The sequence below is a fragment of the Erythranthe guttata genome, chromosome 1, assembly GCF_056151865.1.
Source record: "Erythranthe guttata isolate IM_541 chromosome 1, IM_541, whole genome shotgun sequence".
NCBI classification, from domain to species: Eukaryota; Viridiplantae; Streptophyta; class Magnoliopsida; order Lamiales; family Phrymaceae; genus Erythranthe; species Erythranthe guttata.
The window spans coordinates 7,027,623-7,045,014 of NC_142533.1; the positions used below are offsets into that span (position 1 = coordinate 7,027,623).

Consider the following 17,392-nt stretch of genomic DNA (forward strand, 5'->3'; position numbering starts at 1 on the left):
ATCGTAGTAGACCATAGTACATTAATATACCGAAATCTACTACAATATTGGCAACATATAAAATAAGAAAATATATTAGAAAATAGGGCAAATGGCAAAAATGCCCATCACATGGGATTTAAATGCATTTTGGTTCACAAAAAAAAAAACAGTCTCTCAATTAAGCTCATCCCCATGTCTTTAGTCTAAAATACCCTCAATAATATAATTCTTATCAATTCCACCCATTATGCTCTAACTTCCTTAATATTACACATTGACCCCGGATTTAAACAAATATATCACATTAACCCCCAAAACTTTTTTTTTTCAGAAAATAATTTTTTTCTGAAATTTTTTTTTCCGGCCAGATTCCGGCGTTGACCGCTGGAGACCGCCGGTAACCGGCGTTGACTTTTTATTTTATTTTATTTTGAATTTGTTTTTTCCGGCCGGTCAACCACCATTGACCGCCGGTCTCCGGCATTGACTTTTTTTTTTGAATTGTTTTTCTTAGAAAAACAATATTTTAATTAATATTACTGTCTTGGCTACTAAATTACTGTCTCAGACAGTAATATTACTGTTTGAGACAGTAATATTATTAATATTATTTTTCCGAACAGTAATATTATTAATATTATTGTCTAAGACAGTTAAATTACAGTAATTTAACATCCAAGACAGTAATTTAACATCCAAGGCAGTAATATTAATTAAAATAATTTTTTTAAGGAAAAAAAAAAGTAAATTAACAGTTAAATTACTATCTCCGACAGTTAAATAACTGCCGGAGACAGTAATTTAGCAACAAATACAATAATATTAATTAAAAATATTTTTTTAAGAATAAAAAAGTCAATTAACAGTTAAATTACTGTCTCCGACAGTTAAATAACTGCTGGAGACAGTAATTTAGCAACGAATACAGTAATATTTTTTAAAATATTTTTGAAGAAAAAAAAAAGATTCAATTAACAATTAAGTTATTGTCTCCGACTAGGGGTGGAAATTGAAACGAAAATTCCGATTTCCGCCGAATCCGATCCGAAATATTCCGATTTTGGAACGACTTTTTCAATGCCGAATTCCGAAATTCCGATTTCCGAAAATTCCGAAAAAAATCGGATCGGAATCGGAAATACATAACAGAATTTCGGAATTTCCGATTTCCGCTCCGAAATTATTCCGATTATTTCCGATTTTTTCAATTATAATATTAATATTTATTACTATATATAATATATAATATATGTATATATCTATCCGCCTGTACTAATTACTAGTATATTACTAATATTTTTTGTCCAATTGTTTTATTTATATATATATATATATATATATATATATATATATATATATATATTTTTGGACATATTATTATTTTTTAATTTTCTAAAACTTACAAAAGTCAAAAACTCAAAATTTATTAAAATTACTTCGAAACCCTAATTTTCCGACTCTCTCTCTCTCAGCAATCCGACCTTTCTTTCTCCCCCACCACCACCAGCGCCTTCTCCGACGACCACCACCACCACTGCCTCCCGGTTCTCCGACGACCACCACCACTAGCGCATCTCGGCTCTCCGACGACCACCACCACCAGCAGCGCCTCCCAATTCTCCGACGACCACCACCACTTGCGCCTCCCGATTCTCCAACCACCACCATCGCAACCAGGCCTCCCGGCTCTCCGAAGGCCACCACCACCAGCGCCTCCCGACTCTCCGAAGACCAATTAAGCTATGTTTGTGAATTGTGAGTCTGTTGTGTGTTTTTTTGGTGTCTGTTGTGTGTTTTTTTGTGAGTATATTCTGTTTTGCTACTGTGGTGCTCATTTTTTTCTTTTTCTTTTTTTTTTTTTTTGGAAAATTCCGAAAAATTCCAAAAAAATTCCGAAAATTCCGAAAATGAAGATTTCCGAAAAATTCCGATTTTCCGAAAATTCCGAAAAATTCGGAATCTGAATCACTTTTTGAATTCCGAAAAAATCGGAATTGGAATCGGAAGTCGTTTTGGACTTCCGAAAAAAATCGGAAATTTTCCGAAACACCCAAATCCGATCCGATCCGTCCGATTTCCATCCCTATCTCCGACAGTTAAATAACTGCCGGAGACAGTAATTTAGCAGCCAAGACAGTAATATTAATTAAAATATTTATTTAAGAAAAAACAAATTAAAAAAAAAAAAAAAAGTCAACGCCGGAGACCCGGCGGTCAACGGCAGTTGACCGGCCAGAAAAAAATTTCAGGAAAAAAAAAATTCAACGCCGGTCAACAGCGGCGACCGGGGGTCTCCGGTGGTGGCGGGTCAAAATTGGGGTTAAAATTGGTTAATTGGTGAAATTTGGCTAAATTGGGGTGTAAATCATGAAGTTGGAGTTAAATTGGATTTAAATGAATTGGAGGTAATTTTGGTATATATAAAAGGATTTTTGTTATTTGCAAATAAGTTTGAATGGGCTGGATTTATTTGAAATAATAAAGACAAAAAAGTTGGATGTCCCTCTTTTTACTAAGTGCTCTTGTCATGGGCCTATTTGCCATTACCCCTAGAAAATATGTAAGTTGAATTAAAAAAAAAAACGAAAAACATGTTTTTTTTTAATTGTAATTTTCAAGATTATGTAGAAAAGTAAAATTTCATAATAATATAAATAATGCTAAAATAAAGTGTTTTCTGTAAAAAAAAAATAAAAAAAAATGTTAGAGGAAAAATAAAAATACTAAATGCAGACTAAAACAAATAATAAATGCAAGTTGAATTTTACTCGAGATTTCGAATTTATGAGTGGTAGGACATTTTTTGAAGGGATTATTTGACAACCCTCTCATTAGACATGATCAATTAAAATGAACCCAAAATATTTTTCCAATTATAAAATAAATTCAAAACCATTTTTTAATAATTAAAAATATATTTTTTTCCTATAATACCCTTTCTCATTTTTCATAACTTAATTATCTTATATATAAAAGAAAGAAACGCTAGGGCAACCCTGAGAAACCCTAATGTGATATTTGTAATTTTTGTTTTTATTAGCATATTATTTGTAATTTTTTATTTATTTCCGATTTCAATTTTTTTTCCGAGTTTTATCACATTTTTAATATTATTTTTTTTTTCCGAGTTTTATCACATTTTTAATATTATTTTATCTCTATCATATTTTTTGTAATTTTTTATTTATTTTCGATCTCAATTTTTTTTCGTTTTTATCTGCTGCATATTATTTGTAATTTTTTATTTCTTTTCGATCTCAATATTCTTTCCGATTTTTATCACATTTTTAATATTATTTTATCTCCAACATATTACATATTTGTAATTTTTTATTTTTTTCCGATCTCAATTTTTTTTCCGAGTTTTATCACATTATTAATACTATTTTATCTCCAGAATATGTTTTGTAATTAATTATTTATTTTCGATATCAATTTTTTTCCGATTTATATCACATTTTTAATATTATTTTATTTCCAGCATATTTTTTTATCACATTGTTAATATTATTTTATCTCGAGCATATTTTTTGTAATTTTTATTTATTTTTTATCTCCTTTTTTTTTTTTGATTTTATCACATTTTTAATATTATTTTATCGCCTGCATATCTTTTGTAATCTTATATCTTATTAATAAAAGGAAGGTTGTTCTGGTGAAACCCTAGGGTTTTTTTTCCCGCTCATTTTATGGCTACATTTGTCATTTAATTATTTTTTACTTTTATTATTTATTATTTCAATTTTCATTTAAACTAATTACGTATCTTTTAATGATATATTATTGTGTGATGAATTCTTTTATACCATTTATTTATTTAATCTTATTAATAAAAGGAAGGTTGTTCTGGTGAAACCCTAGGGTTTTTTTTCCCGCTCATTTTATGGCTACATTTGTCATTTAATTATTTTTTACTTTTATTATTTATTATTTCAATTTTCATTTAAACTAATTACGTATCTTTTAATGATATATTATTGTGTGATGAATTCTTTTATACCATTTATTTATTTAATTTTTTTTTTATTTCAATTTTCATTTAAACTAATTTTAATGATATTTTAATTCTAAACTAATTACGTTTTTCAAGGAATTATCCTGATTTTCTTGCTACATTTGTCATCGTTGATGAATTATGTGATTTTTTTCCCGCTCATTTTATGGCTACATTTGTCATTTAATTATTTTTTACTTTTATTATTTATTATTTCAATTTTCATTTAAACTAATTACGTATCTTTTAATGATATATTATTGTGTGATGAATTCTTTTATACCATTTATTTATTTAAATTTTTTTTTATTTCAATTTTCATTTAAACTAATTTTAATGATATTTTAATTCTAAACTAATTACGTTTTTCAAGGAATTATCCTGATTTTCTTGCTACATTTGTCATTTATATTTTTTTATTTCAATTTACTATAAATGAATTTTTTTCCGCTCATTCGATAGTTACAAATTATAATTGTCATTTATTTAATTAATTAGTTGTACATTTTTATATATACATTTTCCTATATTTTATTTTATTTTATTTTTTTCGGCCATTTACTTCCTATGATTTTGAGGTAATTTATCATATAATTTTATAGGTTTGATTGAATGCAGGAATTATGGGAAATAAGGATAAATCTTCCAAGGTGTAATCAAGGAGACCGATGAACCTACTCACTTTTGTCATATTGAAAGTAAGTTCAGAGATAAAATCTTCAATTTCTTCTATTTTTTACGACGGACACTGTAACTTAAATTCGTTGTATTGGATTCGTTGATGAATTATGTGATAATTTTAAATGAAATCCTTTTAATTTATATTGTTATGCCTAATCAGTGAAAATTAGGTAGGCCGAGGAAGCTACTATTGGTTCTTCATATTGTTTTATCTGTTGCAATATTATGCTTCCAACTTTGATTATTGTCTGCAGTTCGTTTAGCAATTATTTGTTCAACGGGCGTGTTCAACGGGCGATTTCTGGCAACAATCCAAATTCTACATAATATTCTAATTTCCCCCCTTAAGCTTTGCCCTTAGTTTATAGATAGCTAGAACCACTTCAATGGTAGATAATAATTTATCAAACTTTAAAGGCAAACCTGTAATTCTATAAATTTTTTTATTTATTTTCCATTTTCTCCAACTGTCCGACTACTAAATGTTCGTTTATTGAAATATAAAATATGTCATTTTATTGTCGATTACCACTCCTTTGCACTTCTATTCAATGTTTATTTTTTGTTCTTATTCTATTATCATGTTCTTCATTCTTTCTTCTTCTTAGTAGAGCATTTTGAAAGACAAAAACCTGTACAATAACATCCCTACATACGTAAAGAAAAATATCGACCACAAGGTACGTATTGCTTTCTTAGTTTATTGTTTGTTAAACTCTCTCCAAATCTAATTTTATACCCTTTTGGAATTTAAATTTTAATGTGAAATTGTCGGTATTTTTTCCATTAAGGATTTATTTGTTTCACTATTATTATTTGTTGGTGGATTAAACTATTTAAGTGCTTGCAAATCAAAATTTGGGGGATAGAGATTTTAGGGAATCAAAACTTTTCCAGGTTTATTCGCATGAAATTTAATCAATATTTGTATTGAATTGTTCGTTGCATGCTGGGAAAATAATCGACAATATAATTATGCAATATTTTTTTTGCTTATTATGATGTATCATGAAATTTTGACTAGAAAAGTTCTTTATTTCCATTTTTTTATGGTCTTTCTGCAATTAATAATATAAACTATTCTAATTTTGACACCTTAAATTTATGATATAAACGAAATATTATTTTGCATTAATTTTATTCTAATCCCGTGCATCGCACGGGTGAAATTACTAGTATTGCAAAACACAATATCCGTCTCTTTCTTCTATATCTCTTCTCCTCCACAACCACGCCCCCCACATTCTGGAATGCAATTTCAACATTTCTCTCCTTCGTTCTTACTCCACAATCCACCTGCATCACCAAGCAAAACTTCGCCACAACACCAATCTGCAATATCTCTTGCAAAAATTCGTTGCTCTCTGCAATGTTTCTTCTCCACGACGGCGGATGTTGGGGCGATCTTCACCCCTAGAATCCTCTCATCAAGGTGGTGCTAGGTTCCAGTAGATGGATTTATTGTGACAATTGTGGTGAGGTTGAGATGAACGGTTGCAATCAAGAGGTGGTCTGTCGGGAATGAAGTTCGTTGTGCTCCACTGCCGCAACAAAATTTAGATAGTATTCGGGTTGGTGAGATTAGGGGATGATGCAGCTTTCTGGAATTTTTGGGAGGCGGCGGTGGCCATGGGAGATGAAAGACGATCTAGGGTTCAAGAGTATTGGATTTAATTTTTTTTTTTTTTTTTTGTGTGTGTTTGTAGTGGATTATTTATGGATGGTATTCATGCTGGTGCGGCACGGGGATGAGCTCTGTTTTTTGAAACTCGAGGAGGCGTCGGCGGCGGCCATGGGAGATGGAAGACGATCTAGGGTCAAGAATAATGGATTTCATTCTTTTTTTATGTGTATTTTTAGTGGATTACGTTAGTTCGTATTAAATTACGTAGATTTCGGTAAGTTTGTAGTGGATTACATCAATATTAATGTGGATTATGTTAATTTTATAGTCATTTTCACTTCAATTTCATAGTGATTTTCGATAAATTATAGTGGTTTTCAATGAGTATGCAGTGTATTACATTTTTTTAAAATATGAACCATTTAAAAAACTTAGATAAAATAAAAAAAAAGTAAAAAAAAAAACCATTTTTTTGTTATCGAAATAAAGAAAACCATTTAAAAACTCAAAAAGGAAAGGAAAAGCAGAAACTGAAATGGCGTGAGATTGGAAGAAATTAGGGGGATTTGTATATTTACAAAAACTGTGAATTAATTTTTCATAATAATATAATATGGTAATTCGAGTCAATTGGGTTTATGCTAAATTTCAAATTATAAATTAGATTTCTCATAATAGGGAACTTCATTGAAGGGGTTTTGTCAAATAGTCTCTAAAAAATTTAGAAAATTAAAAGAAATTACCAAAAAAATAATAGAAAAAAAATTATCAAAGTTGTGGGTAATGTGTAGTGAATATAGAAGAGGGTAAATTAGAATAACAAAAGAATCGGGTCTATCACTAATAAGAAAAAGTGGTTGACTCATCCTTGCTAAAAAAAGGCCAATGGGGATTTTGACTAATAGCCCGTTATATAATACATGTAATTTATTCATATATGATTCACTTAATTGTACTATCTAATAAATTAGAGATTTTCATATTAGCATATTCTCACCAAATAGGGATTGACCAAAAATATAATTAGAGGGTGTTTGGATAAGCTTATAAGATGTTAAAAGGAGCTTATAAGATGTTTTAGAGCTTATAAGCTCTTCCAAAGTGTTTGGTAATTTTTTTTAAAAAGATCTTAATTTTTTTAAAAATGAGCTGTTGGAGAGCAAATAATATCTTTTTAAATAAGTACCTCTACCCCACCTTTTTATTTAAGATCTTATAATGAGTAAAAATAGGAAATAAGTTTATTATCCAAACACTCTAAAAATTAATCCTAAAAATAAGATGTAACAGCTTATCAGCTCTTAAAACATCTTATCAGACGTAGGAGCTTATCAGCTATTTAAAATAAGCTTAGCCAAACACCCTCTTAGTTAAGTGATATTACTAATTAATCGATTATTACAGTGCCGGATTTCTAACACAAAAAATATATATGACAATTTAAATATTAAAAAAAAAAAGCTTCGTTGATAATTCTTTTACAAAATATAGATCATAGTAGATGATGCGGGCCGAAATGACTCAAAAGCCCAACTCATAAAACCATCCCGTAACACGGTCTAGATATATCTCATGCCCACTACAAGACAGTCATTCCAACCCTATAGGGACTAGATATATCTCATGCCCACTATAAGACAACCATTCCAACCCTATGGAGCAGACAATTGACCGATGTGGTTACGCTTCGGCTATGACCGAGGTGTAAAACCTGTAGTTTGACGTGGACCGAAGAAGGGTCCACTTAGCATCTAGAGTAGAGAGCGAGCATGCACGCGAACAGAAGTTTGAACTGACTTTAGGGCCGTCTCAAGTCCATATGGGACCCTAGGCAAAAAAAAATAATTTTGGCCCTTTACATTATTTTTTTAATATAAAAATAAATATTTTGGATATTTTTATTTTAGTATAAATACATGTATTAAAATTATTAATTGGTACATTATTCTTTATATATTAATATTTTTTTATTTAAATAAGAAAATATAAATTTTATTTTGTATTTGAGGGCCCTTATAACAGTAAACATAATTTTTGGGACCCTAATTATAATACTCATAAGTTAGGGGCCCTAGAAATAGACCTAAGTTGCGTATAGCCTAGGGTCGGGCCTGACTGACTCAGCCCGTTTAAGACAAATAGCTCGCTTTCAACAAAAATGCAGCTCGAGAAAATAACATTACACACACGTGTGGGTACTTTGGTCCTACCACCCCACCCCTAAGTCAGATATAAAGGAAAGAGCCAAGAGGTATCACAAATTAAACACTCTACTATATTCTCTATACATAATTTTATATATTATACTTACGGACTCGATCATCGAAGTGCTATCGCCGAGAGATATCTCATCGGTACTCCTTTTTGCAGGTCAGCTTCCAGGGGTTCCTTGGACTTTTCTTTTGGGCTTCCTTCAATAAAATTTCCATGTCGTCTCATCTTTCCTATCGTTGGCTAAAAGAGACAGATCATAATAAATCAAATAGCTTAAGGGTGCATTTGGATGGAGGGATTTTGAGGAATTTCAAATTCTTAATAACAAATCCCTTGAACTTGTTTGGATTGAGGAATTTTGGGATGAATTTCAAATCCACACCCTCATTTTTAGTTGTTTTTTTCGCATAGATCATAGAAGTAAATAAAGAGAAAAAACCAACGATTAAATATTTAAAACAACTAAAAAAAAAAAATATAGCATCAAAAAACTATTACGATTAAACCTAAAATAAATTAAAAAAAATTACAATTGCACATCCTTATAAGTTTTACAGGTGAAATTGGAATATTTCAACGAATGTTCCTAGAATCTAAAAGATTATGTTAGAATTGACACCGTAAGGGGGAAACTGTTAGACCATGATATACCATGAAGGGTAAGAATAATTTAAGGGGAAAGTACAGTTTGCACCCCTGAACTATAGGGGTTGTCGCAAACACCCCCCTAAACTACAAAACGTACCAAAATAGCCCCTCTAATTCGTGGTCAACGTTTACAAAACTAACACCGTTAGTTTTCTTGTTCATTTACTTTTTTGTCCTCAAATTTTAATTAATAAATTTGACTTGTCAACCACATTCTCTCTCTCCATCTTCTTTCTTTTTGCCTCTATCTTTCATCTCCCATCACTTTCTGCACTCCCAAAAGATCTGCTATGGTGAAATTGCAACTGTCCATCTCCAACGCGTCGGCCCGCGAGAACACCAAAGACGCCCCTGTTGTGAGGTCGTAGGCTCGTAGCAGGGGATCAGAACCGGCTTTCACTCGTGTATTTCAAACGTCGATTCCCCAACCACGCACCTTCGACGACATCGTTCGGCCCCCTCCTTATTTAATTGAAACTGAAGCGACTCCTAATGTTAGACTTAGATTTCAGGGCGGACGAATGGTACAATTGAAGTGTCAAAGAGGGGAAAGAGGCACCGGATAATTTGTTTCGCTATTTGGGAGGCATATGCGAATTTGTGTGCTTGAACTTAGAGAAGACAACAACAATCGTCTGAGAAGAGAAAGCATCTTGGGTTTTTTTTTTTTTTTTTTTTTTTAATCTTTTCTTTATAATTATTTGTGTTTTTTTCTTCCATCACTGTATTACAATGGACTGATAAAACTATATATATATATATATATATATATATATATATATATATATATATATATATATGGCAAACTAAGGGGGCAAAATTGTCAAAACAATTTAGCTAGAGAAAGTCAACCTGCCACATCAGCACACCACAAGGGGAATGGAAACGGAGGGGTCATTTTGGTACGTTTTGTAGTTTAGGGAGGTGTTTGCGACAACCCCTATAGTTCAGGGGTGCAAACTGTACTTTCCCCATAATTTAACAAATAATAGGTGAATTTTCATAATTTAATCCAACGCCATGGGTTGGTTCATAATTCACCCTATCCCTAATTGCAAGTTATAAATTATAGGGCAAGATTCGTTTTGCACCCCTGAATTATGAGTTGTGTCGTATACACAACCATCAATTGCGAGACATATCAAATACCCTCTTACATTTTTTGGTCAAACTTACAAAAAGGCAAAGATGTTAATTTTTTAATGTTTTCTTGAGCAATTACAATTTATCCCCACATTTAGTCAATGGAAAAAATATATGTGAATTTTAGTACTTATAAATATTTCAGTCAAAATAAAAAAATACAAATTAAAGTCATTATCTCCTTCAATTTTTTCCAACATAACTCATCTTGCAAACATTACTTGGATGGTTATTTAAGCAATTGCTTAGCTTATTTAAATATTTTATTAATTTGAATATATTTTTAAGGTTATAATGACATAACATTTTTTTAATTAAAATCCATTATGGAGACCTGTTTACGGAGTTTGAATATTTTGGGTGCTTGAAGTACATTGAGTGAGATGTTTACCCTGATTAAATTTTCTATTTTGAGATACTTGGTTAAATTAAAGAAATTAGGTATATATTCAATTGCTAATGTGTTTGATTAGGATTGATATATAAATTGAACTCATGATAACAACTATAGTTGAACATTATTGTGAAGTTAAGAAAAAGAAAAAAAACAACTAATTTCAAATGAAAAATGAGGAAAAAAAAATAAAAAAAAATAAAACACATATAAGCTTTGGACCCTTACACCATAGGGGTAATAAGGTCCTAAGAAAAGGCAACAAAAAAGTCAATAGGTGATGTCAGCATATTCATAATACAAAAAGGAGGGGATATTTGTTACGTTTTGTAATTAAATGATGTGTTTGCGATATACCCAATAATTCAGAGGTCCAATGTGAACTTTTCCATAAATTTAATGTAAAGTACTAGGCATATTCTTTTATTCGTTTTGATCGTGCTATATATAAAATACTAGTGTTATACCCGTGTGATGCTTGGTAAATACATACTTCCAAATTTATTTTTAGAAAAGTACATATTGATGATCGAATAAAAAAATTGAACATGTGTATATTTATATATTATGTATTATATTTAGAGCATGATAATTAATCAGAACATGAACATAACATATATTTTGTAAGTTGAACATGTTGATAGCATGGAATTTAGATTTAACAATGAATGGAACTATTTATTAATTATTAAATATTACATATTAATCTTAATAACCAAGTTAAATTATGCAGAGATAAAAGATTATACTTCATAAGAAACTGCTTCAAAATACAAACATAATTATTATATTTTTAGCTTCATTTTGCATCCAATAAACCATAAAACTTGCTTATTTTAAAAGTGGTACTTTCAAAATATACAGAAAAAACCCAAAAATCTTAATCTTACTAACTACACATTAAAATGTTCATTGAAATAAAAAATAAATAAAAATCCTTCTTCACCAAATGCAACAACTCGCTCCATTTATCATCCGCTAAAATGAAACACACACGCACACTCCACCACCTTTTGTGCATACACTACCTTGCTGGAAATGGAATTCATCGAGGGCCTTGATCGAGGCGCAAATCTGTAAAGACAATAATCATTCTCGAGTCTGAAAGTGATAGTTTGAGGATCAAACCAATGCCAACACTGTACGACTAAAGATAAAGTTATACATTTCTACATATCTATAAACACGCACATATACGCCCACCCGCTACACATACATATATATAACCACATCTATATTTGGTGTAGTTTCATCAGAAGCAACAATTTTAAAATTATAGAGAACAACTCGAGTAGTTTACTCATAGTTAAATGAAAATAACATCCAGAGGAAATATATAATACAATATAATCAACATAAAACTTAATATTAGTAAGAATACGAAAAGGTTTTCTCCCTTATTTAAATTTCCTATAACAAAATAAGGTATTATTGTTTGAATTCAATAGTTCCCCACTTGATCAAGTGTTAATAGGGACAAAATTTTTGATATCGACAGAAATAAGAGGAATAAAGTTGACAGAAATGATAATAATCTTAGAGGTAAAAAAGAAGAATGTTTAACTTATTTAAAATCAAACAACCTTAACAGACCTAAAAGATCATAAAGTCCTGACGGATCAAAATAATCATACTCCGACACCAATTTTTTGGAATAACATAAATATAATACACGATGCACTCACCTTCAATTCGGGAGAATGTGGGTAAACATATATAGGTGTTGTTGAAGACGGACTTATATTAAAGAAAATGTAACTAAAAGACTTTCAAGGAAAATAGTGCGTGTTTGTGTATGTTGATGCGGGAGGAGCCAGTAATTAAACATAAGGTCAATAAGCAATAACAAATACATTCCTACAATAGGGACAATTGTATTAATGTTTGATTAATTAAAGTATCTATAAGCTATCATACTGGAGCAAAATCCTGTTAAAGAAGGCGAAACATTAGATACCTGTTTAAGAAGGCAATGCAACTTATGAAGTTATGATTAATCCATTCCTGAAACAAAGAGATGTAAAAAAAAAACATAATATGAGGAAAATAACAGACAACTTATGATTCACCAAAATCAACTCGCAGTACATCAAATTAGATTAATTACGAAAAAGTGTTAGGAATAAGTTGTGAAAGAATGAAAAAAGTTGTAGTTTTGAGGCACAAGATACAACAAAACCAGTGCAGAAAGATAGATGTCAACTAAGATACAATTTGTTGAAATATCCATTTAAGTATAATGTATTATCTCATATTTTATTGTTATTATTGTTTAATATGTAAATGTATATACAATTAAACATTACAATGTATAAAGTTTCAACGAATATAAATCACAATAAATCAAATTAGATTGAACTATCTACACAGTTAATACTAAAGATTGCATAAAATGTACTAATATTAATAAATTTTGAACTTGTACCTTCGAAAAAACTAAAATCAGATTTAGAATATGATTCTTCATTTCGTAGGCGCTCTCCCGAACATCTCTAATTTTGGTGAATTACAAAATATACTTACCGATTTCGTTGATTCTGATCCAAAAATATATTTTACGGAAGTCTTAATTCCACCATAATTTTGACCTGATAATTTGAGAAGAGCTACTAGAGGAACCCATAGAACAAAATAATAAATAACGTAACCAAGAAATAAAATAATTTATATTGATCAAACACTAAAAAACATCACAATAACACTCTTTAAAATGATAAACATAACAATAAAACTGCATATTCACAAGGGTTGTACAAACCAGTCATATTTTATTAAAAAAATAATATTAAAATCACCCCTCATGAGAAAATATTATTACAATTACTCTAAATGATGGTAAAATTGGTATTTTTTTTGAGGAATATTATGTATAATAAAAAAATCCAGCTGAAATTCAGCCTTAAAAGGGGTACTACTAGGGGTGAAAATCAGATGGATCGGATCGAAATTAACATTTTCGAAAAAAATTCAAAAACTTTCGGAAGTACAAAATCAATTCCAATTCCAAAAGACCCGGAAATTTCGGAAAATTTTCGGAAATCACATAAGTAATAAAATTTCAAAACTTAGCGGAAATTTTTCTGAAAATTTCAAAATTTTCCAAAAATAAGAATATCCACGTCGATAAAAGTAACTAACAACCACTAAATTTCAATTCAAAAAAAAAAAAAAAACACATCATAATATCCAATAAAATTTCTAGCAACAATTCAATATGTCAAAATCCTAAAAAAAAACTTAACTCAAATTACTATTTCAGAAAACCAAAAAAAAAAATTAAAATTAGTATTATATAATATATTTATAGGTGTATTTTTTTTGGAAAAAATCAATTTTTTTCGGAATTAATTTCGCAAATCAAAACGGATCGGAAATCGGAAATTCTATTTTTTTATAGAATTCCAACAATCCAAAAGAATCGAAAAAAAATCGAAATATCAGAAGTCGGAATGAAAAAAGTTGTTCCAAAATCAGAACTTTTCGGATCAGAACTGGCGGATTAGAGTTTCCGTTCCAACTTACACCCTTAGGTGCTATGTAAACGACAACAAACTTCAGTTCATTTATGGTAATGTGACTTTAATCCAGGGATTTCTCGAAATTTACAGAAACAATACATTAAAACTGCATTTAGAAAGAAACCAAGGCAAACTGTTTTATTCATGATTATGATCATGTGTATGTAAAGTATTACAGTACATTGATAAGTAAAAACATAACTTAAAAACTGTATAGTATAGTTTTCTAAAAGAAAAGAAAAACAAAAGAACTATGTATAATTTAAACTGTAGTATATGAACGAGTCTATATATATATGTACAAAATTATTTCCCTAGCTAGTAAAAAAATCAATTGAATATTCTCAAGAAAAATAAAATTCCATTACCTCATTGGCTGCTAGCATATATCAGTAAGGAATCCCCATCTGCAGCCACCCTCCATCCATGTTCATATCTCTTAGATCACTCAGTTTTCTGAGCTCCTTCTCACGCGCTTTCTCGTCGTTTTTTTCGACCTCGACTGATTTTTGCTGATGATTCTGTTTCGCCAGCTGTTGCAAATCACGCAATGCGTCGTATCTACTTTTGTTCGTTTTTCCGTCGTCAAAATTTTCATGTATTTGTGGAGCAGGTAGGTTCAGATTAAGATCAAGTTCGTGATCAAGATCAAGATTATGATGAGGAGGCCTTACAAATACGGGTTTCTTCTTGCAGATTTCTCGGCTCTGATGGTCGTATTGGAAATCGTGGAAATGCGGTATGAAGGCATTGTCCGAAGAATTCGTAAGCCAATGGCACCTCTTGTGTCCGCCCAACGCCTGCCCGGACGAGAAAACGCGTCGGCAAACGGAGCACTCGTGCATCTTAGTCCTTCTAGGGTTTGAGGTAGCGGGCCCAGGCCCGGGCCGGGGCCCGTCAGACTCCGACGGCGTCAGAGGCTCGCTCCGGGATGGCTCGTCGTCGGGGTTTTCCTCTTCGGTGGGCCCGTCCAACCTCGCGGCGTAACAACCCTTAACCTTCTTGTGGCTCGCCCTATGCCCTCCTAAAGCTTGGTGGGAGTTGAATACTTTCTTGCAAGCTTTGCATTGAAACATCCCTTTCTCCACCACTTGTTGTTTAGCCTTGCAATTTTGCTCCTTATTATTACTAATATTACTACTACTACTATTATTAGTATTATTATTATGATCATTTTTGGATGAGGCACGATTTTCTTGATTATCGCTCTTATTGGACAACATCACGAGACAGTCTGCTGCGAGATCTTCGTCTTCACTCGACTGTGCCGGATGATAAGACGAAGACGATGAAGATGGCCTCTTATAGAATAATTCTTCCTCTTCTTCATCAATAGCACGAGATCTAGGCGGCTTGGCCCGAAGAAAGTACGAATGCTTATTACTATTACTACTACTATTACCATTCTGCCCCTCTATAGATGTCCCTCCAGTGCAGTACTGTCTCATCACATGCCTCATTCCTTGGTTCTCATCTCCACCACCATTCTCCATCATATCCACACAAATCACTATCTCTGTGTGTTTTTTTTCCTTCTTTTTTTTTCTCTGACCGAAAACACAAAGAGAAGTATATGTAATTAAACTAAACCAAGAGCATAAAAATAAAAACACACGATATATATAGATATGTGTGTGTGTTTTTTTTTTTCTTCCTTTTTTCTTTTTTCTACGAACACAAAGAGATGTAGATTCAAACTAAACCAAGAGCATAAAAACACACGATATAGATATGTATATGTGTGTATTTTTTTCCTTCTTTTTTCCTTTTTTTTTTTTTTTTTTTTTTGTAAGAGAAGTAGATATAAATTAAACTAAACTAAACCAAGAGCATAAAAAAATACACGATACAGATAGTAGTGTGTATTTTCTTTTTGCAGTGTGTGTGTGTGTGTTCTTCTGTTTCATAAGATGGGAGAGTGGTTAGTGGTTATATATAGCGTGTGACAGGTGTTGTAGTTATAATGAGTAAAAGCAAAAGGGAAGTCCTATTTTTAAGGGGTATATTGTTGGTTGTAGATGAGAGAGAAAGGGTAGAATCAGTTTTGAAGTGTCAAAACTGAGTGTTGGACAAAAATAGAAGTTATGCTTTTAAGTGGTCCAGAGTTTATTTCTGACGTGTTTGTGGTTTGATGTGCTTTCCTTTTACTGTAAATTAGGAACCGTATACGGATGAGTATACAGTATACGTATACGGTATACCCCATCGTATATATATGTCTTTTTACTTTCTCACTAAGTTTGCATAACTCATTTTCACACTATATTTACATGCAAAAAACTTTTGTGAAAAAAGCTTTAGATAATTGCGGCTTAATTAATGCCTTGAAAAAATAGGTTTAACTAGTCAACAAATATGGTGATGTGCTTGTAATAAACATATCTAACTTATTCTTTCTTTATTTTTATTTTATTTTTATTTTTTATTTTTTAAAGCGATAATTAGCAAGACCCACTCATCTAGGAAATGTAGTTAAGGAAAACCCCCTCCAAAAAATAATTAGAGAAACCCCCTTAGTTAGTATTCCACCAAATGTTATTTTTATAATTCCAAATCTACCCTTAGTTAATGTATTATTTTAAAACCCTAATTCCACGACGAGCAAATCCTTTCCCAATTCCACGACGAGCAACAGCAGAAGCAGCGGCGGCGGAACAACCGCGCCGGCGAGGCGGATTTGGTTTGCGACGCTGCAGAGTCGTGCTGCGGCAGTAACTTCGACGAAATCGACCGGTGCGGGCTAGCATTGGCGGAGAGCGCTGCATGGGACGGCGCAAACATCTCCGGAGACGGATGCATTGTGGCGACGGCGAGGAACAGGATGTGCCGGAGCTGTGGGAAAGAGGAATCATGCGTGTTGCTTTTGCCCTGCAGGCATCTCTGCCTCTGTACTGTTTGCGGGTCCACTCTCCACACTTGCCCCGTTTGCAACTCTACCAAAACCGCTAGCGTTCACGTTAATCTTTCCTCCTGAATCTTAATTAATTAATTAGGATTGGGATTAAATTAAATTAAATTGGTTTTCTTAATTGGTGGAGCTAAACATGCTCAAAACCTGACGCGACGGGTTCGGCCATGGCAGGAGCTCTGGGTGGTGTGGGGACGATGTGGAGGCTAATTTTGGGTTTTTTGTGAATTGGATGGAGGACAGTGCGTGTAGAGAATTTCGCGCAGGCTGAAATCTTAATCGACTA

The 17,392-nt window shown here is 31.7% G+C and overlaps 1 protein-coding gene across 1 annotated transcript; it reads right to left on the minus strand.

The window, feature by feature from the left end:
• Window positions 1-14,309: 14,309 nt before the first annotated feature.
• On the minus strand, window positions 14,310-16,120 carry LOC105962287 (uncharacterized). The gene has a single exon (XM_088821081.1). The coding sequence runs from the start codon at window positions 15,692-15,694 to the stop codon at window positions 14,588-14,590; it is 1,107 nt and encodes a 368-aa protein (XP_088677207.1). The 5' UTR covers window positions 15,695-16,120; the 3' UTR covers window positions 14,310-14,587.
• Between the last annotated feature and the right edge of the window lie 1,272 nt (window positions 16,121-17,392).

What these genes read in the sequence shown, in the direction of transcription:
- LOC105962287 (XM_088821081.1), bottom strand. Translation starts at nt 15,694, where the DNA reads ATGATGGAGAATGGTGGTGGAGATGAGAACCAAGGAATGAGGCATGTG.